The 22,617-nt window shown below is 44.2% G+C and overlaps 1 protein-coding gene across 7 annotated transcripts in view; it reads right to left on the reverse strand.

The window, feature by feature from the left end:
- Positions 1 to 1,022: 1,022 nt before the first annotated feature.
- The window catches only part of CLYBL (citramalyl-CoA lyase), a 269,270-nt gene continuing 247,675 nt past the window's right edge, over positions 1,023 to 22,617 (reverse strand). The window contains exons 8-9 of one of the 7 annotated variants that reach the window (XM_086708818.1): positions 18,160 to 18,279; positions 1,023 to 2,148 (exon numbers count right to left, since the gene is read on the reverse strand). In XM_086708818.1, the coding sequence (XP_086564944.1) occupies positions 18,184 to 18,279 (96 nt within the window). In that variant the 3' untranslated portion in view covers positions 1,023 to 2,148; positions 18,160 to 18,183. Of the gene's footprint in view, positions 2,149 to 10,886; positions 11,497 to 13,908; positions 14,403 to 17,040; positions 18,280 to 22,617 lie in introns of those variants that run through there. The other 6 variants (XM_086708824.1, XM_086708809.1, XM_086708799.1 and 3 more) reach the window with 6 other exon arrangements.

Here is a 22,617-nt window from a genome sequence, read left to right on the forward strand (position 1 = left end):
CTAATAGGGTCTGTGATGGAGTCCTTGCATGCACCTTGGGGAATCCCTTCACTGTCCATCCCCCAAACTGGTCTTCACCTCTTCCCCAGTGTTGGAGCCTACGTGACCTTGAGTTCACAGACAGTTAGTCTTGTGTTAGGGGGAGGGGGAGGTAACAGTGGCCTCAACAGGAGCATCCCAGCCCTGTTTTATATTATGCTGGGACCTGGGGATGAAGTCATGAAGGCACTGTGACGGGCTGGTGGGAAGACAGAGCTGGGCTTAGCAATATGGCATGTGCCATTTACTGGGAGGCTGCTCTGTTACTCCAGCAGAGAGAGAGAGAGAGAGAGAGAGAGAGAGAGAGAGAGAGAGAGAGATATCCCATTTTCCCAGGAAGAATCAGATTCTGAGACTCAGAGAAGTTAAGTAACTTGCTTAGCTGAGGTCACAGAGGGCCGTGGACACACAAGGGAGGGCAGAGTAGGACCAGCTCCATTAGTGTTCTCTCAGGAGTGGGGTCTGGCAGGGCATTTCAGGAGCTGGCCTTCAGTCCTGGGAGCAGGCAGTTCCACTGTGGCTCCGCAGCAGGGTGCCTGGAAGGGAAGGCTGTCCTGTGTTCCCAGGGGGAAACTAACCCCGAGGCTAACCTTAAGATAAGTTTTAGGCCAGAGATACAATAGGCCCTGGTTAGTAGTCAATGCCTGGGGCCCTGTTTGGAAAATAATGTAGAGCCTGAATCTAGACTCAGTGGGAAGGGATACTGAGGTTGATTAGCAACGTCTGTCCTCCCTCGACCAGGGAGGAGGGAGTAGTGGTTGTTTAGAATGGATTTGCAATCCTGGTTTAGGTACCCTGGCTTTGAGGATTTTTTTCATTCTGTCAAATGCTCATTATTTTCCATACACAGATAGGAATCTCACCTCTCCTTCCCTATTAACCTGAGCCCATAGCTTTGGAGTTGCATTTGGTCATGCATCTTATCTGGGGAGAATATTCAGGCATGCACAGAGAAAGTCAGAGAGTTCTTAATGAGAGTCAAATTCAAAGAAGACAGGAAAGATTTATTTCGCATATGTTTATGATGGTACGAAGTATGAGCATGGCACTTTCCTAAGTGTTTTACAGATATTAACTCAATTATTCTTTATCAAATGCCTATAAGATAGGTCTCCGTATTATCCTCATTTTACAAATGGAATGATTAAAGCCCAGAGAGGCTAAGCATCTTGTCCAAGGTCACACAGCTTTGTGAATTCAAGCAGTCCAATGCCAGAGTCTATGTGATTAAATTACAGGGTGTAGCCTCTCTGCAGTGTACATATTTCTGTTTTGCTTTCCATGTGGTATCGTGCTTTCTGTGCTTCATGCTGGTTTTCCAGACTAGATTGGGAAGTTGTAAAGTAAGGGATTATGTGTTACTGAGTATAAGCACCTGAAACAGGAGGAACTTCAGGAGGAACTAAGACATGAGTACGGACGATCAGTAAGATGACTGTAGGAATCAGTCACATCGTGTTTGAATCTTTCTCTATTTGTGGGTCTGGCTCCACCACCAGGGTGAGCTGCCCAGGGGAGGGACCCGGGTTACATATCTTCATATCCCCAGCATCTAACACAATAGAGAGGAGACCATCTTTCCTTTGTTTCCTACTTCATTAACTGATTCATTGATTCACTCAACAAAAATGTATTAAGGGCAAGCACCATGGTGGATGCCAGGAACGAACAAGTAGACAGCCCTTCTGTCTCTGTGGTTTGATTCCTACCTCGCAAGAGAATGTGTCCAAAAATGATGCTGACTTTCTTGAAATGGGACACATTTGTCTATTTTACCAAAAACAACAGGAAGTTACATATCATTGCAAGCTATCGAGTCCCTCCTTATTGTTGTGTGTGACCAAGTAAAGTTGCAAACAGTCACTTTATTCCGATTTTACTTACCAAAGGCAGTGGTCGTCCCGATTAGTCAGATCTAATACTTACAGTTAAGAGAAAGCTCTTCTGGTGTAGGTAGAGCTGGTGGAAGAATTATCGGGCTCCCACGATGCGAGGTAGGGTTGTTTCTGCCCCTTTTGTTATAGGAAAAGCTTCAAGCATTATTAAGTGATGACAGACAGGATACTTGGCTTCTGATATTTCTTTGAAGGCCGGCCTGTAGCGTGCTGCCTGGAAGCAGGAATGATTCCACAATGGTCAGGGAGCCACCTAAACCGCCCTTCACACCAGGTCAAGGTGTGGAAACAGTGCAGTTGGGCTCCACCCTGGAAGGAGAGCTGGCGTGGACCGTTACAGTTTCCAGAGTCCCTTCTTCTACCCCCAAGGCAGTATCTCAAAAATTCCCTCAAACTGCTTTTCCCATTCTCTGAGGCTATTAAGTGCATCAGAGATCCTTCCTTATAGAGAAGGAAAAGGGTCTTTCCAAGAACCCACAGGGGGTGGGGGCCAGATTTCTTGCAAATCCTGGGTGCTTTCCACTCCCGAATACAGCTGAGCCCACTGTCCCCCTGGAAGCCCATGCCAGTCTTGGCAGCAGGATGTTTCAGATGATATGGAAACTACTTGCTGGGGCCTCTCTTTTCAGGGTCTTCTGGGTGTGACCATATAATGATCGAAAGCAGTGTTTCAATAGACTTATTTGTAATTAGCTCCAAACTTAGTTTTTATTTTTTTTTTTAATTTTTTTTTTCAACGTTTATTTATTTTTGGGACAGAGACAGACAGAGCATGAACGGGGGAGGGGCAGAGAGAGAGGAAGACACAGAATCGGAAACAGGCTCCAGGCTCTGAGCCATCAGCCCAGAGCCTGACGCGGGGCTCGAACTCATGGACCGCGAGATCGTGACCTGGCTGAAGTCGGATGCTTAACCGACTGCGCCACCCAGGCGCCCCTCCAAACTTAGTTTTTAAAAAATCGATATGTATTTATAAGATTTTATTTCACATACTTTTTAATGTTTTATTTATGAGAGCCAGTCCGTGCATGTGCATGCACACACACACACACACACACACACACACACACGCACGCGTGAGTAGGGGAGGAACAGAGAAAGAGGGAGAGAGAAAATCCCAAGCAGGCTCTGCTCTGACAGCGAGACTCGATCTCATGAACCGTGATATCATGACCCAGCCCAAAATCAAGAGTCGGATGCTTTACCGACGGAGCCACCCAAGTGCCCCTAAGATTTTATTTTTAAGTAATCTCTCCACCTGATGTGGGGCCCGAACTCACAACCCTGAGATCAAGAGTTGCATGCTCCACTGACTGAGGCAGCCAGGTTCCCCCAAAATTTGATATGTATTTAATGAAAAATTTGAAAATATAAAAATGTAAAACGAAGAATCTCATCATTTAAGCACAGTAATTGCTAACATTTTGCTGTACTTACTTCTGATTGCTTTTTAATATAGTTGGAATCACACTGTAATAATAATAGCAGCTAACATCTGTTGAGGGCTTACTCTGTGTTGGGTACTGTTCTTTGTATGTCTTATCTCATTTAAGCTTCCTGTCAAATTATGAGGTAGCTACTATTTTTACTCCCATTTCACAGAAATTAAAACTGAGGCATAGGGAGGTGAGTACCAGCAGTAGATAATAAGCAGTAGAACCATGCCATCCATTTCTAGACTCTGCATATGAAGCTTGGTATCTGTTTTTGAACTTAACTTTATATTAAAAGCACTTTCTTATTTTCCTTAGAAACACCAGCTTTTGGGGCTGCCTAATATTCCATCAAATAAATGTCCCATCATTTACTTAAGCACACCTCAATAATCTAAATAATACCACCATGAATTAAGTAGTCTTTGTGAATGAGGCTTTTTCCACATTTAGGATCACAAAATTTCCTGAGGATAAATTCCCAGATCTAGATTAAAAAGCTGCAAGAAAGTGACGATAAGTTTGTTGGGGCATGCTGCCCAATATTTTCCAAGAGGACTGCATCTGGTCACACAGACACTGGCCATGGGGGTGCTGGCCCCGGATTGATTGATTGATAGGCAAAAACATATTGTTTTCAGCAGTTCTTCCTTGCCATGAAAAATTTTTAATCTTTTTTCTTTTTTTCAACGTTTTTTTTTTTTTTTTTAAATTTTTTTTCAACGTTTTTTTATTTATTTTTGGGACAGAGAGAGACAGAGCATGAACGGGGGAGGAGCAGAGAGAGAGGGAGACACAGAATCGGAAACAGGCTCCAGGCTCTGAGCCATCAGCCCAGAGCCCGACACGGGGCTCAAACTCACGGACCGTGAGATCGTGACCTGGCTGAAGTCGGATGCTTAACCGACTGCGCCACCCAGGCGCCCCTTTAATCTTTTTTTAACATTCGTTTTCTTGGCTGTGTGAGAATTTACCTGTAAGGTATTTGTAAGTTTCTTCCTGTCTCTTCCTATTTTCTTTTTCTTTTTTTTTTTTGGTCTCAGATCTGGAGCTAGGTTCTTGCTTCATCTGTGGGTTTGTTATAAGGGATAATAAAGAGTAATTAGAACAGAATGGGGGTGGAAGGAACCAGAATAAGAAAGGTCTCAACTGCCCACCCTGCTTTCACTCCTGACAGAACTCCTGGACCACAGAGGACTTAGGGCCAACTCTAGGATTACCCTCTTAGCCTTCATGAACACAATGACATCACCACAGGCACGTAATAGAAGCTCAATAAATGCCTGCTGGAGGAGTGAATCAATGAACTGTTCTATTTCTGTCTGCCGTACGCAAGCCTACCCTCTCTAGCGACTCTATAGCCTGAATCACTGTCAGCACTCCCTTTGGTTAAAAAAAAAAAAAAAAAAAAAAAAAAAGGTTTGCATCTGTGATCCCAGGTCCTGGCCTTATTAGGATCCTAGAGGAGTGGCCAACCAGAGGTCTTTTAGCCCAAGGCAAAGAACTGAGATCAAAGCCTCTTGGATCTGTCCCAGGAGGTCCTTGCCTGTGAAGAGGACCAGGACTTCTTCCCTTTGTGACCTGTGAGCTTGCCAATCCTGATGCCATCCCTCACGGGAAAAGTGGGAAAAGAGGCAGGTTAGGGAAGTGAGGAAGGTGAGGGAGGTGATGTTCCTGGGGGAGGCTGGGTGATGATAAGTGTTTACAAAGATGGCTCACAGGCCTGTGGAGCCCTCCGGCCAGCTGAGGCTTCTCCCTGTAAGGAGCCCTTGCTCAGCATGGTCTCTTCTGCTCTCTTGGGGTATCAGGGGTGACAGCTAAGCTCACTCCTGCCTTTCCAGGGGGGCTGTGGGACTCACTCAGATGAGCTATTACTTGACATCCCTGACCCCATTTCTATAAAAACTGTACAATGTAAAATTTAGGTGTTTGAGGTCTTCAGATGACACAAATACTGCTTTTTGCCTGTAAGTTTTAAATGTCAAAAAAAATTGCAGAATATTAGTCATGAAGTATGACGCTGCCAATGGTGAAGTCAAACTTTTAAAAAATTATTTATTTATTTAAAGTTTATTTTTATTTGAGAGAGTGAATGAGAGCAGGGGGAGGGTCAGAGAGAGAGTGAGCAGAATCCCAAGCAGGTTCCTCACCGTCAGCAGAGGCTTGAATTCACAAACCGTGAGATCATGACCTGAGCCCCAACCAAGAGTCAGATGCTTAACCGACTGAGCCACCTACGCACCCCTCAAACTTTTTTTTAAATGTTTATTTATTTATTTTGAGAGAGAGAGTGAACACACTTGTGCAAGCCGGGGAGGGGTAGAGAGAGAGACTCCCAAGCAGGGTCTGTGGTGTCAAGGGAAAGCCCCACTCGGGGCTCGATCCCACAAATCCTGGGATAATGCCCTGGGCTGAAATCAAGAGATTTACACCTAATCAAACTGAGCCAGCCAGCCAGGCACCCCTGTATGAAGAGGACAAACTTTTAAGTAAAATGTACAGGAGGGCAGCCATCCACGTAAATGTACCTTATTTTAAAAATTAAGTGTAAGACATTTTAAGACTATGATTATACCAACCTCTTCTGTGAATCAGCCAGGGATGTGAATGTGTATAATGTTAGAAAGTATGTCACATGGGAGGAATCAGTCAACTATTTTATAATTTATGTGGCCCCAAACAGAATTATGGAAACTTACTTGTTATTTACTTATAAGTAAATTTGCTTCTGAAGTTTAGCCTGGCTAGGAGTTCCCAAACTATGTTACGGCATAATTAGACTTAGACCCTTAATGTAAAAGCCACAGTTAATCTTTCAGGGTTTTGCTTGGCTATTTTTCTTTTTAATCTGCAAAATGACAGGTCAGACTACAGTCTGATTTAATGAGTCTCGGTGGGGGCCAGACATAGGTATTTATTAAAAACCTACCAGGTAATTCTAATGTGCAGCCAGGCTGAGAACAATTGGCCTAGATGATCTCTCAAGTCCTTCTCTGGCACCTAAAGGCTGTGATTTCTATAATTTTAAATTTTCAATCAAAGTCAGTAAGAAAATCAGATTCACTTCACAGAGAATTCTGCTTAAAAAACATCTTTCCAGGGGCACCCAGGGGCACCTGGGTGTCTCAGTCAGTTAACTGTCTGTCTGACTTCTGCTGAGGTCATGATCTCACGGTTTGTGAGTTTGAGCCCCACGTCGGGCTTTCTCCTGTCAGCATAGAGCCCACTTCAGATCCTGTCTCCCTCGCTCTCTGCCCCTCCCCTACTCGTTCTCTCTCCCTCTCTCTCAAAAATAAACATTTAAAAATAAAAACAAAACATCTTTCCAAATTCAAAGATCTCAGCATTCCTACAATGAAACTTACTTCATAACTGACCCAACCCCAACCCCATGAGGTATTTTGGGCATATCTTAGGAATCTGGAAAATTTATGTTTGTCCTACACTTACACAGTCATAAATGAGTTTTCAGGCAATTACAAAATATGTGTGTATATATATATATATATATATATATATATATATATTTTTTTTTTTTTTTTTTTTTTTTTTTTCTTTCCACCTTTGAGAGTCAAGATGTGGTTGAAGTTTTTGGTTTGGAAATCAAGGGGGATCCAGTGAAATGTTTATGGATAAAGTAGAGAAGAAATGAAGATATTGAATCTTTGCTGTTAGCTTGAGTTGACAAGTCCCTGTGCGTGAGTGTGTGTTCGCACGTGAACCTCTGCTGGGATCAGGGAGGAGCAGCTGATGTTGGGGGAGATCTCGTAGACACTAAAAGGCAGATGGGGGCAGACCGCAGCCACGGGGCCAGCATGCTACTGATGTCAAGGCAATATCCACGTAGGAACTGTCCTTATTGGAGACTATGTTTCCAGAGCCATCAGATTTTAAAAACATACTTATGTTTTAAAACATAATTCAACTGGAGATGGTTTTTATTTTGTTGTTATAAAACCTAGGCACCCACACTAAGGGCTCAAATAACCACATCCTTGCTTGTCGTCTCACAAGTGTATCTGTGGCAAAGAAATGCCAAGCTGAAACCTCTCCATGAATAAGTCAAGAAACAGATCCAAGTTTGGTATTTAGATTAGAAATACAAGTGAAAGAAGTAACATTACCATCAGAGATGTGCATTTCTAAAGATTCATTTGAAAGTTTTGAAAAAAGTAAAGCTCATGCCCTGGGGCTTCTGGGAGTATGTACAAAATACAATAATTAAATTAAGTCCAGCAGTTAAAATTCCTCATAAAAAGAAAAAGCTGGAGCGCTTCCCAATGGGGAATGCTTGACTTAAAAGAAAGGTTTTACTCTGTGGCCTGAAGGTCAACAAACTGGGACTCTGTGGGAATGTATAAAATTTCTTAAAGGGTTCTTCGGTCTTTGTTTTGTTGAAAGAAAATAAAAGAGTAAAAAGGGACAAGTTTTTGAAAATTCAAAAAATGAAGGTGCAGTTCTAAAATCATCATGATTTTTATAAATGCAGCACCGGAGGCTATGAAAACACACTCTTTTCTGAGTACTAATCTAACACATATGCTCTTTGAGAAGGAAGGAAAAAGGCCAATGGCCCCGTTTGAACAAACCATTTTAAAAATGTGCTCATTTTCAGAGGCAGTGTGTACAAATTCATGGTCCTTTCATTTGCTTCTTATTTTGGAAATATTTACCTTAAATATTCTCATAAATATATCTCACAATTTAAAATTCCTTAGGCGAACACAAAGACTAATTGTTTTTTAAGAAGGTTTTTACAAAGCAGAGTTGTAAAAAATGATTTTGGTGGGGGGGGTCACATCCTTAGTTATCTAAAATGGAATGTTTACCATAATTTGCAAATATCTGTTTTTATAAATAATCATAATCACTTATTGCTACCTTTCCGATAATGTCCCCTTCACCCCTCCACCCCCAAAGGAATAAGATTAAAAACAGGATGGAAATCAAATTTTATACCCTTGGACTTCGTTACTTGTAAGTATCATGAATTTCAGGCCGCACACTCAAATAATTTCTACTAAAACATAAGGAACCAGTAACCAATTTGCAGGACCCTCATCTTTGTCGTTTAAATAGAATCTGAATGTTGCCTTTGCAGTAAGACAGCACGATCAAATGCAGGAAATCAGGAATAGCAGTTTTGGCAGCAATATTTAATTTACTGAATAATTAGCAGCCTCACTGGCATTTCTACTTTGATTCCCAAAGTACAATATTAGCTGTCCTCTGCACTTGGGCTCTCTGCAGTAAAATGGGCTAATAAACTTCCTGTGCCAAGTTCACAGTAAATGAAGGACTATGGAGCATCATGCAAGCAGCTCACAACTTAAGACGCCAGATTTACTTCCAAAATATGGACACAGAATTAGAAAAAAAAAATTTTTTTTTTTACCTCATTTTCTTGATTTTGCTTTTGGAATTGCCAGCGGGGGAAGGAAGGTAAAACTAAGGAAGAGGGACGTGGAAGCAGAACCACAGTGGACACAAAGACTAGATAGGAAAGATGAGACAGAATGAAGGCCATGGAGGAGGGGCCAAAGCAGTGAGGCCAGAGCCAAGGGGGGACCCAGGCTAACACAGCTTGGTGAGTCTTGAGGTCTACACCCTGCTCCTTCATCCCTCCACTGGGACTCCTTTCTTTCTTTCTTTTTTTTTTTTTTTAATTTTTTAACGTTTATTCATTTTAGAGACAGAGAGAGACTAAGCATGAATGGGGGAAGGTCAGAGAGAGAGGGAGACACAGAATCCGAAACAGGCTCCAGGCTCTGAGCTGTCAGCACAGAGCCCGATGCGGGGCTCGAACTCATGGACTGTGAGATCATGACCTGATTCGAAGTCAGTCGCCCAACCGACTGAGCCACCCAGGCGCCCCTGGGACTCCTTTCTTTACACCACTCCAGACATTCTCCAGCCACTTAGACCAGTCAGTCCTCAGTGGGCAGTGATGCAAATATTCAGTCTAGGAGATGAGCCAGGAAGGCCCACTTCGAGCTAGTGTTTGCCTGGTGGTGGAGCTTCCTGACTGCGTTTGATGACCAGCTGTTTCAGTTGTGATGAGTTCAAAGATCTTTGCCAGGTCAGGCACTGCGTCTGAAGGAGGCAGTTATTGAAAAAGAGGTTTCAGCTATTTTCTCATTGTTTCAGAAAACTTGCAGCTTCCTTAATGGGGAATTTAATGTAAAAGCAGAAATCTGAGGACTTCTTGGGTGTGCAGCCATGTGGTTTAGTGGTTTAATTTCGAGACATTAGTTGTAGTCCTAGTTTTGCCAGCTGTGTGACCTTGAGCAAGTCCACTAAAAGGGCAATTATTTGCCCAACTCCAAGAGGCACACTCACACTGTAGTTTTTCTATGTGAATGGAGCCCTCTTCAGCCAGGAATCGGTACTGCATAATCCTCCCCTGAGCAAGCTTCAGGGTCCTCTACAAAATTAGGTTGGTTGGACAGAATGAGAACGTGAATTTGTAGTCAGAACAGCGCTGTCGTGAGAGATTTCCATAGTTCAGGAATGGGACTAGCAGATTCTGAACAACAGCAACAAAAGCCACAAAGCTCCCCTGGAATGCACGTGGCTATTGGAGTTGCCGCCATACCCAGAAATGTCCAGGGATTGGTCCCACCAGTAGGTTCTCCTGGGAGGACCTATCCTTCACCTACCAACACATGTAATTGAGAAAACGGCGTTCACTTAATACAAATTCACTTTCCAGCCAGTTTTGCTGCAGGGGGACTTCCATCCTGGACTACAGCGCAGTTTCAGCACTGGGATGGAGAGTATTTGACCTTTCCTGAACGCCTGCTTTGCATCAAGCATGATGCTAGAGTTTTTTTATTTTTATTTTTTTAGAGCTTTTTAAACATTTTTTTTTTTCAACGTTTATTTATTTTTGGTACAGAGAGAGACAGAGCATGAACGGGGGAGGGGCAGAGAGAGAGGGAGACACAGAATCGGAAACAGGCTCCAGGCTCCGAGCCATCAGCCCAGAGCCCGACACGGGGCTCGAACTCACGAACCGTGAGATCGTGACCTGGCTGAAGTCGGACGCTTAACCGACTGCGCCACCCAGGCGCCCCTATTTTTTTAGAGCTTTTTAAAAAGTACTATGTTTGTTTTATTTACTTGACATTCATTCATTTTTAAAGATTATTTAGTCATGCTAATATATACACAACATAAAATTCACCGGATGCAGGCTGCCTTGAGAAGGTTGAGACCATGGGCAAGGCAGCAGTCTGCAGCTGAGGCAGATGTTGGAGGAGCTGGCAGCTGGAGGCTGTCTGCTGACCCCCCAGCCCTGGCCCACCGAATGAGTGACGCTGGAAGGGGGACTTTGGTGGTGCATTTCTATGCTCACAGCCTCCTCATAGCAGCTCTTTGAGTTAGCTGCTATTATTATAGTCGAAGAAACTGATGGCTCAGAGAGAATAAATGACTTGCCTGAATGTAATACAGCCTGGTGATCGGAAAGGCAGGATTTGAACCTAAACATTGGAGGGAGGAAACACTCAGTCCGTAATCCGAATAAACACACTTTTATCGAACTCTTGCTGGGGGTGACAGATGAGCAGGAGAGGGATGTGGAGATGCATGGAATGTCCAGTATTCAGGGCATCCACACTCTGGGGGACACACATGCATAAGTACTACAGCAGAAATCTGATGCAATGCATTGGAAGGACTCAGCATGGGGGACACGTCAGCAAGTTGTGTGTGGGGAGTTGGGGAGAGTTCACAGACCTTCCGGGTGTGTCTTGAAGAATGGTGAGGAGTTGGGTGGGCGTGGGGGAGTGGGAGGGGTTGCAGCTTAGGCAAAGACTTTGCAAAGTCAGGAGCTGCAGCCAGTGGTATCCTGCCGCACATGGCCAGGGCCCCTGGACACACGTGATGTGTCACTGGTGTTGAAGTGCCCGTGGGGCTCCTGGTGGCAGGAGCTCCCTCAAGCTAGACCCGGAGAAGCATCCTAGAGCTCCCCGGAAGTTGCTGCATGAATTCCAGTCCTGAGAAATCCGCTTGAGGCAATGGATGTGCTCTTCTCCGCATCTGGGAATTCAGGTTATTAACACAGTTTTTCCAGAGAATCTAAGCCAGAAATTCATGTTGGTTTTTATGTTCTTCCTTCCACGGAACTCAAAAGAGCCCATTAACAAAAACAAAACAAAACAAAAAACAACAAAAAAAATTAAGCCAGATGCCTAGAGTATATAGTCTTCTGAAGAAACTCTCCACCACAAAACTATCTGAAATGGAACGTTCATTTTTCTCTTGATTCTTTCATTGTGTCTGAATAACTAAGTCAGTTTATTCATTGTTTAAAAACAAAACAGAACCCAGCCAAACCAGTTATGTGGCATTATCTAGTCCAAAAAATCCAGTTTCTTGTCACTGAATTTCTCCCCCTTTAGCTAGATATTTTAACATCACAATATAGTTGATGTTTGGTCTCCCTTGTTTTTCACAAGATGGAGTTTTCAGTATATCAATTCTCTTATAATATGTAATGAAGGGAATCTTGAAATTTCCTTCCAGGGCTTAGACTAATCTCTGGGACCAGTTTTCTATATGCTTACATGTTACACACACAGTGTGAGAAATTGATTTTGACCAATGGAGAAGTCTAACATAGTTACAGGATTCCCCCTCGGTCAATAGGCACAGGTGATTTGAGAGTGCATTTTCTACCCTTTCTGATATATAGAAAGCTTTGTCTTTGACTTAGGGTTCAGCAGTTAAACCAAGGGAACTTCCTTGGTTCCTGCACAAGAGCAGATACCAGAGGAAGGCACCTCCAGTTGGCCAGATTCTGTCCTAAGCCTGAGCACAGCCTCCCAATTCCCTGGGCACGGACAGCAAGGGGAGAATGGGACAAGACTGAGTGTTCCCTCAGCAAGTCTGACAGGCTGTTTACAAAGTGACTTCACTCCTCAGACGTTAGGCAGGACTCCAGGCTTCGGGACCGCAGCCTGGCTGAGCTCCTAAAAACTGAAAGAGGAGGGGAGGAGATGGAACAGGTGAAAAAAGTGGCTGGTTTTCCAAGCATAGGGTGTGTAGTTTTTCAGATGTTTTAAATTCTTAATCCGCACTTCTCTTGTTTCTATCACTACTGTAGTCAACGGCACTTTCTGTTTTGGCATTTGACATTATTTTACGCCTTTGCTCTTCCTTTGACTTCACACAAGAGCGTTTTAATTTTGAAAGAAAAGTGCATCCGGAACCAGTCCTAGGACTTTCATACTAGCTGGCTGTTGGGCACCCAGTCAGGCTCAACAGATGTTTGTTGAATGAATAAACGAATGAAGTGATTCTCTCAAAAAAGTTCAGAGAAATCTGTACTTTCAGGAAAGGTTTTTTTTTTGTTTTGTTTTGTTAAATTCGGGATTATCGCTTACAGTACCCTCTATGGGTTTGAGAGGGAAATCAGCAAAGCTGGTTTTAGAGTCTTTTGAAGAAATTCAACCAAAAAGCAACCTAAATGTAATGCTCATTTTCCTTTTGATTCTATACCGTGTTTGAATCAAACTTGGGAAATTCAACTCAATGACTGAAAAGCAGGAGGACCCGATTTCTCCGCAGGTCCCTCTGGCCTTGGATCGGATTTGAGCCTGACAAACTAAGGGCGAGGGGCTCTGGTCAAGGGGGATCCGGGCCCAGGAGACGTGCCAGGCGCTTGCAGGACCCTTAGGACTAGTCCTCGCGCCCGGCTCAGCCGCGGACTTCGGGGCTGGAGGGACACAGGGGCCGGCCGGTCCCCAGGGCAGGCGCGAGGGCCCCGCGCAGGTGTCCGGCCTGCGTGCGGGGTGCGCCAGGGGTGCTGGGGGCCTAGGAGACCCGAGAGAGACGTTATTGTTACACTGTAACGAGTCTGATTAACATGCTCCTGACACTTTCCCTTAGTTTCTCCGGCTCCTAGCAACAGCGCACAAAGGCGCGGGATTGTCCCGGGCTCCGCGGGGACACGGGGCAGCCTTTGATCTACCACCATTACAGCGGGGCTGCGCGACAGGCTCGCGGGCTCCGGGCAGCCCGCGGCGGGCGGGCGGACGAGCGGGGCCCGCAGCCCGGGCCCACTGGGCTCCCCTGGCCCAGGCTGCGCCCCGCGGGGAAGGGACGGCGCGCCTCCCGAGGGCGCGCGAGGGGCCTCCGGGGCCGCCAGGGTCCGCGTCCAGGTGCCCTCGCGCGCCGCCCGCCGACCTCGTCCTCGGGAAGCGCGGGCGGCGGGGGACGCGGGCTCTGCGTGTCCCGGCCCTGCGGGCGCAAGTCCTTCCGACGGGGCGCGCTGCCCGGGCTCGCCGAGCCTTTCCCATCGGAAGAAGCAAACACTAAAACCGTGCCGTTCACTTACAAAAATTAAAGAAGGGCGCGAGCGACAAATCCCTGGTCTTTTGCAAGACTTGTAAAAAAAGAAAAAAAAATTTAGAATAAAAAAAATGCAGCAGGCTTCAGTCTGCTTAGCTGGAACGGGGTCCGATCGGCAGCAAATGACCACAAAAGGAGCCAACGACGATTTCGGTTCCTTTCGTACACACCACTTTCTTTTTGTCGTTTAGCAATTCTTATCGATTCGGAAGGAAATATGCTGCCGCATAATTGCTGGAATGTAAACAAACTACCACCCACAACAGCCACCATCCCCCGTCACAGGGCAGCAAAAAGCTGCCCGGTACCACCGCGCAAGATTTCAGGTACTAAGTTAAGGTATTTTAATGTAATTTATTTCCCATTTTGTGCGCTGTTAGCGCCTCCCCCCACCCCCCACCCCTTATCCCGATTTAAAATAAAGCGCGGAAAGGAAGATGGAAGTTTTAACATTGAAATGTTGCGCTCTGTTAATTACTTTCCTCCACTTTCCCCCTAAATTGCAATGTGGAAACCTCGCGGGGGGAGGGTCTCTGGGCTGGGAGGACAGTGTCCCTGAGCCTGGGGCGTAAACTCTGCGGTGACAGACCGGTTCGGTGCCCTTCGCCGGTATTAATATGCACAACATCCTGCTGATAATCTTATAACCTGTTTTGTACCATCAATTGCCTTCTAAGTACTAGAAGTAAAAACAAAACAAAACAAAAACAAAAACGTAAGACATTTAGCTTTTAAAGATTAACGGAAACCATAAGGCCAGAATATCCTTCAAGTTAAAAAGTATGTATTCTTTTTTATCCTCTTAAGACATCGTTAGAAAATCTAAGGTCTCCAGTGAAGGTCATTTTCCCGAACTAGGGCAGAACTCTTAAGGGGCTAATGTGTTAATGATAATAATAACAGGTATATTTTAGAAAAGGAAAAAAAAAATCCTACATGGTGTGTTCCATTTACCCCGCAAAATATGCCATGCAAACAGCTACTTTCACATTCAAATAGGAGGCGGTGAAGTCTTCTTGAGGAAGCTTTTCCCAGCCTGTCCCGGGAGGAGAGGACCTAAGGGCAGCCAGCGGATCTGTACTTGGAAATTTTAAGGGAACTGAACCCAGATTCCCGAGGAAATTCCCATCCTGTGCTAACACAGTGCCTGACCCCACCGGAGTCTCCCTCACCATTTCAATAAAACATGATTGTACTGATATAATCCTCTATACATTAAAATGAGGTTGTCACAGATTGTCATTAAGACCTCAGTAAAACAATGAAGACATTATTGGGCACCCCCCTCCCTCGGGCAAGGTATTAGGGGAATAAAACAATCTACACCACACGGGTCCTATTGAGATTAATGAAAAAATTATGCAAAAAAAAATCTCAATTTCATTTTCCCGTGACAGGGCTTTGCATACATACAGTCAGCCCTGCCTTGCACCTGATGATTTATTAAACTAATCTACGGTGATCACCACTGATGTTCTCAACTCAATCTTGTCCTGGCTCATTTTCTAAGTAATTGTTTCTCATTAGTTCTGATAATGTTTTAATAGTGTTATCCATAATTTAGCCCCCAAGAATTAATAACAAGGGGGTGATATGGCAAAGCAGCCTGTGATGAGCTATACAAAACATAAACAGGTATGGTTTTTAATTAATCAGATGGTTGCAAGGTCCTCTTGTAGTCCATTCCTAGCTGGAGGAACCCCCGCAAGGTCCCTGACCCTGACTAAAGCCTCTTTCGGGGCTCTCCTTAGGGTTTCTGCTCAGAGCAGGACCTTGGTCCAGACTTCTGGCGCAAGTGGGTCCTAGTCTCACCATCCTACCATAATCAGACCACGGGATTATGAGTAAGATGATAAATGCGACATTTGGGTGTCAGGTAAAGGGTGTGGTGACCAGTCAATCCAACATGGTTGGGGGACCTAGGAACCCACGGGGCTGCTGGTGATGGGGGTGGGGAGTCCTAGCCGCGTCTAGACCTTGCTGAGGGGACTGCTTTTCCCAAGGTCCGAATGCCTTCACCACGGCATCTGAGGTCCCCTGAGAGGGAGGGCTTGCCTCTCTGAGCCCCCCGCCTGAGGAGGCCCCCCTGTAGGGTTTGGGGGTTGCCTGTGTAACTGGGGTGGAGAGTAGAATGTCTGCTCTTTCATCTTGTCAAAGCCCGGACTGGTTATCTGCACCAACACAGGAGGATGGGAAGGGCAATTGGGTTGAAGTGGGGGCTGCCTGTAGGGAAGTCTGAAGGAAGGCTTTTATTTCCCTCTTATGTTTAAGGCAGTTCTAACACCGGGAGGAGGAGGTGTGTGTGCAACAGGTCAGGATGAGAGGAGGTCTCCCCTTGCCTTCTGCCTTCTGAGCAGTCCTCCTGTGTCTGTGTGTTCTGAGGGGAGGGGCAGAACCTGGCTGGTGGTCCCGGATCTCCCGGTGCGCACATGACTACCAGCCTAGGCCGGCACAGCTGCAACACTGGTGGTGGTGATGGGTGCTGCCACCGGGGTCACTCTGCCCACTGCCTCTGTCCGCAGGCCTGAAGCCTGGTTTGGCTGCATGCCAGTCATCTCCCACCTCCCACTCTCCCATCTCCTTGGCTGAGATGCCACCTTCCTCCTTCCTGCTCCTCCACGTGAGGATGGGGTTGTGCCTCCCTTCCTTTCCAGCTAACCCTGGGGCGGCACAGGATGACCAAGGTGAAGGGTAACAAAGCTCCCAGGAGGGGCTGGGGGGAGGGGTGCACCAAGGAGAGGAGACAGGCAGCCCATCGCAGGTCAGAACCCCAGCTTAGCACACACATCCCATCTCACTCAGTTCAAGAGCTCTCCCAAGTTTGGGATTATTAGCTGGGTGTTTTAAGAATGTGTTTCCCCAGAACTGTCCTGCCTGGGTCAGGTTCCTTCTGCATGCCTGTCAGAACCGAATCATCCCCTTCCTGCAATGCACTGGGTGGGCGGGTGATGCAAGATGGTGTGTGGGCCTCTCTTGCTTTGCTTGGGTTCCACGGTGCCCTTCCTTGTATATAACCTTCAACTCTACTTCTCTCTTGGACTTCCTGTAGGAACTGGAAGAGGCAGGGGCAAAGAAGACCCCTGGTTGGGGCATACAGTAGGGGCCACGGAGGAAATAAACAACAAGGGGGTAGGAGGAGGTGAAAAATGAAAATCAAAAACTGTTTTCTATTTACAAATTTAAATAAACAGAACAGCCTTCCCCGCGGTGTTTGTCTAAGAGTAGCAGCTTTGCTGCTGTGTAGGTCATGAAAAGGTTGGTGTAGAGTTTAAAACTTCCCATTCTGTTAATTTCTTAAAGAACGGTCGTCCAGAGTCTCAACACAAAAGCGCATGATTTAATGAGGAGCAGAAACAAAATCTCTGATTGTTGGTGTTTCAAATTTCATTGGCGTCCTCTGGCAAACACAAGTTGATCCTTCCCAGCTTCAATACCCTTTAGCCTTCAATATAAGAGCACATGCTGAATAGGGAAGAATGGCTGGTTGTTATGTTTATTTACCCTTACTACAAGCTGGGTTAACCTCTTCAAAACAGCTTTACTAAGCCCGTTAACCACACCACCCATATGACCTGCAGCAGCATCTCTAATGTGATGCAAATCTCGCAGGGGACCATATGCACCAGATCTGCCCCATTGTGTCTTCTTAGAGGCTACAAGTTTATTGCTGAGGGGGCCTGTTCCAGCCATACATTTGCAGGGGGGGAATGGCCTCAATGGCAAACAGTTAAATGGGGAAATTAAGGGAGAGAATAGATGGTCTTGTGTTTCTGCACATTTTTTTTTTTTTAATTGCTGGTAACTGTTGACCCAAAGCATTCACCCAGGATGAAGGCTTTCATAGTCCTTACCTAGAGCCCATATGTATGGGTGTTTCATTTGGGGAGGTGGAGGTTAAGAGTAATGTTTTGAAGGTTTATTTTTACAAGGTATCTGTATGAACAAAAACGATACTTAACTTTTCTATGCCATCTCTTGTTTTATCAGATTTCTAGGAGCCAAACGCAACCCCTTTGGGTAGTTACTATTTTTTTTTTTAAGACTAGCCTTAAAATTATTTACAGTGTTGAGTGAACAAATGAACGACAGGGGAAACATCTAACGTGAGAAATGTGAAGGGAGCATACGTATTCGGAAAAGATCTGTTTCATTAAAGACCTAACATCCCTTCAGCCCATCTCTCGCCACGATTTTATCTCCCTGTGAAATCGTAAGTGCATATTTGCAACATTTCATGAGCAATAAAATCATAAGCTTGGAACCAAAAAGAAGAAAGTTCATTTTTAGAGGAACAACTGGCCAGTGAGATAACAACAACAAAAAATTGTGATTACCATGAACTGTAAATGGAGAAAGGTTCCAATCTGGCATACTAACAAGTTGCCTTGAGTATTATGGTTTGTCTTTAAGAAACCCACTGTATATGTTCAGCCCACCTGATGAGAGCTTCATTTAACAGATCATTTTTCCTTGATGGATGTGGCAAGCGTAACAATGTTCTGGGCTTGCTTCAGTAATGGCATGTCGATCATACTCCCTTGGAAAGTAAAGGCTCCCTGGAAAACAGAGAATACAAACTTCCTAAAAGAATGTTCAGAAATTATAGGCTTCCTTTCTGTGCACACTTGTACAACAAGAACATTTTAGATTCCACCTGAATTATATTGACTTTCCCACCCAACTTTTGAGAAAGCCAAAGTAAATTACAGGGGAAAGATTTCTTTTTTCCTCCTAAAGAGGGGGGAGAAAAAGCCCTTCAGCATTTTAATGGAGGGGAAAAGCATCACACACAAGGTATTTGAAACTGTTCATTTAACTCTTGAAATCAGGCAGAAAACTATGGAAGGAAAATGCAAATACTTCCTTATATAGTTTTGAAATATTGCCTAGAACTTTAAAAATAATAATATGCTCTGGTAACCAATCGTTTGAAAAAATAACTATATGATCAGGTTAATGGCAAAATGCTTCCTTCTTGTAACATAATTGAGGGGTAACACTATCATGTGATGAGAAAATGTAAGGTAGGATTACACTGAATAAAAAGAGACTCCTCTGTTGGTACACACATGTAGGAGAGGACTAGAATGACAAGGGACATGAGCCTGTAACAAAGAAGTCACAGGTCTGTTGAATGGTGAGTCTGGAAAGAATCTCTGAGATCTCCTGATTTATCCCCATTTTTCAGATACATTTTCTTTTAAACTTCTACAAATACTTATTGAATGTGTCATGTGATCTAGGTCCTAGGTCCTGTTCTCATGAGGAAACTGAGGGCCAGAGTAGGGAAGTGATTTTCCAAGGTCATGTGACTAGGAAAAGTTAGAGCTGGAGCCAATACCTGGGTTATCACAACCTCAAGCCTTTATCAGAGACCCCCATATTAAGGTAACGAGGAAGTGTCTTTACTGCACCAAAGAAAGATTAAATGGACAGAAGGCAGTAAGCCCAGAATCTGAAGTTAATGTCTGGTTATTTGTGTTCTTTTAATCACTTCTTTTTGCCATTTACAATCACAATTCTTCTTAAGACTCCTTCCTTCCACCTGTTGGCAAGGATGCTGGTGGACCGGAGCCATCATAATCCTTGCTGATGGTCCATCTGCATATACTGCCATCCATTGCTGGATTTCACAAGTACCACCTCTCAACAGTCAATGTTGTCATTATTCAGAAGTTCTGGAATGGCTCTTCTGGTCTCTCTGGAAACCCTTATCTCCCATAATTACAAGAGTTATACACAGAATGGAGATTTAAAAAGTGGCAGGGGATCCTTAGCAATGACTTTGGAATTTAGTTTTCAATCAAGAGAGATTTAAAAGCCAATGGGATTAGAGGTTTAACCAGTGGTACCTAACCTTCTCAGCCTTAGAATCTGATTCCTATGAACACCTGTGTTGGCCTAAAATCCTGTATCTGAAGTCATTTTCTAACCCTCTCGTTTTTACTATTTATATCTCCAGACTGACTTTTGCCTAATTTCATTCAGCCTAGAGCTAATTTTGGTCATCTCTGTGACCGTGATGAATTTTATGAATTCAATTAGAAGTTCCAGGGATGTTCTGTGGGTTAGAATAGCATGTGAAATCAGGGTGTGGGACTCATGCTGTTTTACAAGGCAATAGTCTAGTTTTCTCATTGGAGTAAGTGATGAAGACCGAAGGCCTCCTGGTTATCCGACCACCAAGTGGATTATGCCCCTGTAAAACAGCACATCAGTCCTGCTAAGGTTTAAATAATAGGCTGGAGAGATGAAATTAGAATAGATGCACATGAAATCAAAACAATGCACACAGAATCAAAATGACGGCCTTGGGCTTATGCCATGTTTCCCAAATCTGTTTGGGTTCCACATGCACATCAAAGACGCAAAGTATTTCATGGAGAGCCTTTCTTTTACAGTGGCAGATTTTGCTTGACTTCATTAAGCTTAAGCTGAAAAACAAAGTTCAACATTTTTGTGCTTTGTTTTCTTTATCTCTGCAAATTGAGGACTTTAGTGTTAAGAATTAGTTTACCAAAATGAATACCGTCCTGCTTTCACATATTGACCTATAATATGGTTGGCTTTTTTAAAACATAAGGCTCTACATGTGAAATGTGAATGGTCTGTTGGTCAGGATTTGGAAAAATGCAGTTTGTCAAAAGTTGCTTGGGTCTGTGGGGAGGGTTTGAAACAGTCCTTAATGAGTGATTATAGATAAATTTCCATTTCCCAGCCTGGTGCTTTCCTGAGAAATTAGCACACTATTTCAAAAAGTATAGAGAACCTCCATCGGCTTGAAGATTCAGACTCTCATTAGGTTTAAAATGACTTTAATAGTAACTTATTCATAGTTAACCACCTGAACTACCTTAACGACTACAACAATAATAATAGCTGTAATTTTTTGAGCAGTTGCTAGATCAGAGACTATGTCAGAGACTTGACATGCTTTATTCAGGTACCGCTCATAACAGTATGAAGTCAATACTATTATGCAACCCCATTAAAAATTTCTTTCTCTTTTTAATTGTGGTAAAAACACATAAAATTTGTCATCTTAACCATTTTTAAACATACACTTTAGTAGTGTTAAGTATATTTGCATTGTTATGCAACAGATCTCCAGAAATTTTCCATCTGGCAGAACTGAAACTCTGTCCCCATTGACAACTTACTCCCATCCCCAGCAGCCACTGTTCTATTTCATTTCTATTAAGTTTCATATCTATCCTCATTTTATAACTGAGGGAACTGGGGCACAAGGAACTTAAAAAACTTATAGATGCCTGCCCGGTGGCCAGTGAGTATAGGACTAGGATAACAGCTAGCTGTAGCTGGTCCAAAGCCTGTGCTCTAGGATTATACCTTAAGCTTATCGATTGAAAAGTGTTCTCCTGACCAACTGGATCAGAATCATTGACAGGGATGGTAGGGGACGTGGCTTGTTAAAATGCATATAGGGTCTGATCCTATATGGTTTGATGCAGAAGGCTGGTGGGTGAAGGATTGGCCAGGAATCCTCTCATGGTTCTGAAGCACATTCAAGTGAGAGAAGTTCGGTGTTTTAGTTCCCCTGCTTAAAAACAGGCTGGGGCACCTGGGTGGCAGAGTCAGTTAAGCATCCAACTTCCACTCAGGTCGTGATCTCACAGTTCATGGGTTCAAGCCCCCCATTGGGCTCTGCGCTAACAGCTCAGAGCTTGGAGGCTGCTTTGGATTCTGTCTCCCTCTGCCTTTCCCCCGCTTGTGTTTTCTCTCTCTCTCAAAAATAAACATTTAAAAAAAAGTGTGTGTGTGTGTTACACACACACACACACACATATAAAAGAAACAAGGCTGAGACACCTGGGTGGCTCAGTCAGTTAAGTGTCCTACTCTTGATTTTGGCTCAGGTCATGATTCACAGTTGTGGGTTTGAGCCCCAAGTCAGACTCTGTGCTGATAGTGTGGAGCCTGCTTGGGATTCTCTCTCAAAAATAAATAAATAAACTTTTAAAAAATTGTTATAAAAAAAGAAACAGGCCCACTTTGATATGGATACGATCTGATCCGTGCCCTCAAGGAGCAGTGTGCTGGGGGAGACAGGAAAGAGAAGAAGCAGGTGCCATAAAATGCAACAAGAATTAGAGAAAAGGCCACTGTGAAGAGCACAGAGAAATCTCTGGGTCTGAAGTGACTGCCCTTCTTATCCATTCAGGATCATGTTTGCCAGTTTGCACTATTCACACGGATACGATATTGTATACCTAGCACACGTCATGCATTTCCTGTTAGAGTTGCCATGGAGCGCTGTATGCAGTGGGCTTTTAGTCAACGATTACCTATTATTTGTTGTAATAAATCACTGGTCAGTCACTTTGGCACATTGTACTATACACATGTTTAGGGTTTCAGGCTCCTCGAAGTGAAGGACAGTATCACCTTAGCATGCATGTTATCTGCATAGCACAGAAAACAATAACCATTGGGCTAGCTATAGTTGTTTTTTAAGTTTACTTATTTATTTTGAGAGAGAGAGAGCACACATGCACAAGTGGGGGAGGGGGAGAGGGTTGGAGAGACGGAATCCCAAGCAGGGTCTGCACTGTTAGCACATAGACCGGTGCAGGGCTCTAACTCATGAACCCATTAGATCAGGACCTGAGCTGAGATCAAGAGTCAGATGCTGAACTAATTGACTGCTATACCCAGGCACCCTGGGCTATAGTTTTTCTAACAACTCAGTCATTCCCTGTTGGTAAGGCAGGCACTGAGATAACATGAACTTTACCAGACCTGGAAGTTCTTCATGGGGGAGAATCTGACTTACAATTTGAAAGCAAAAGTGTTGATGATGATGGTGGTGTGATGACAACAGTGATCACATTTATAGGAAACATTCAGACATTTTGATTTTTTTTTTGATTAAA

Source organism: Puma concolor, chromosome A1 (assembly GCF_028749965.1).
Source record: "Puma concolor isolate L17-30 chromosome A1, mPumCon1.1.hap2, whole genome shotgun sequence".
In the NCBI taxonomy this organism is placed as follows: domain Eukaryota; kingdom Metazoa; phylum Chordata; class Mammalia; order Carnivora; family Felidae; genus Puma; species Puma concolor.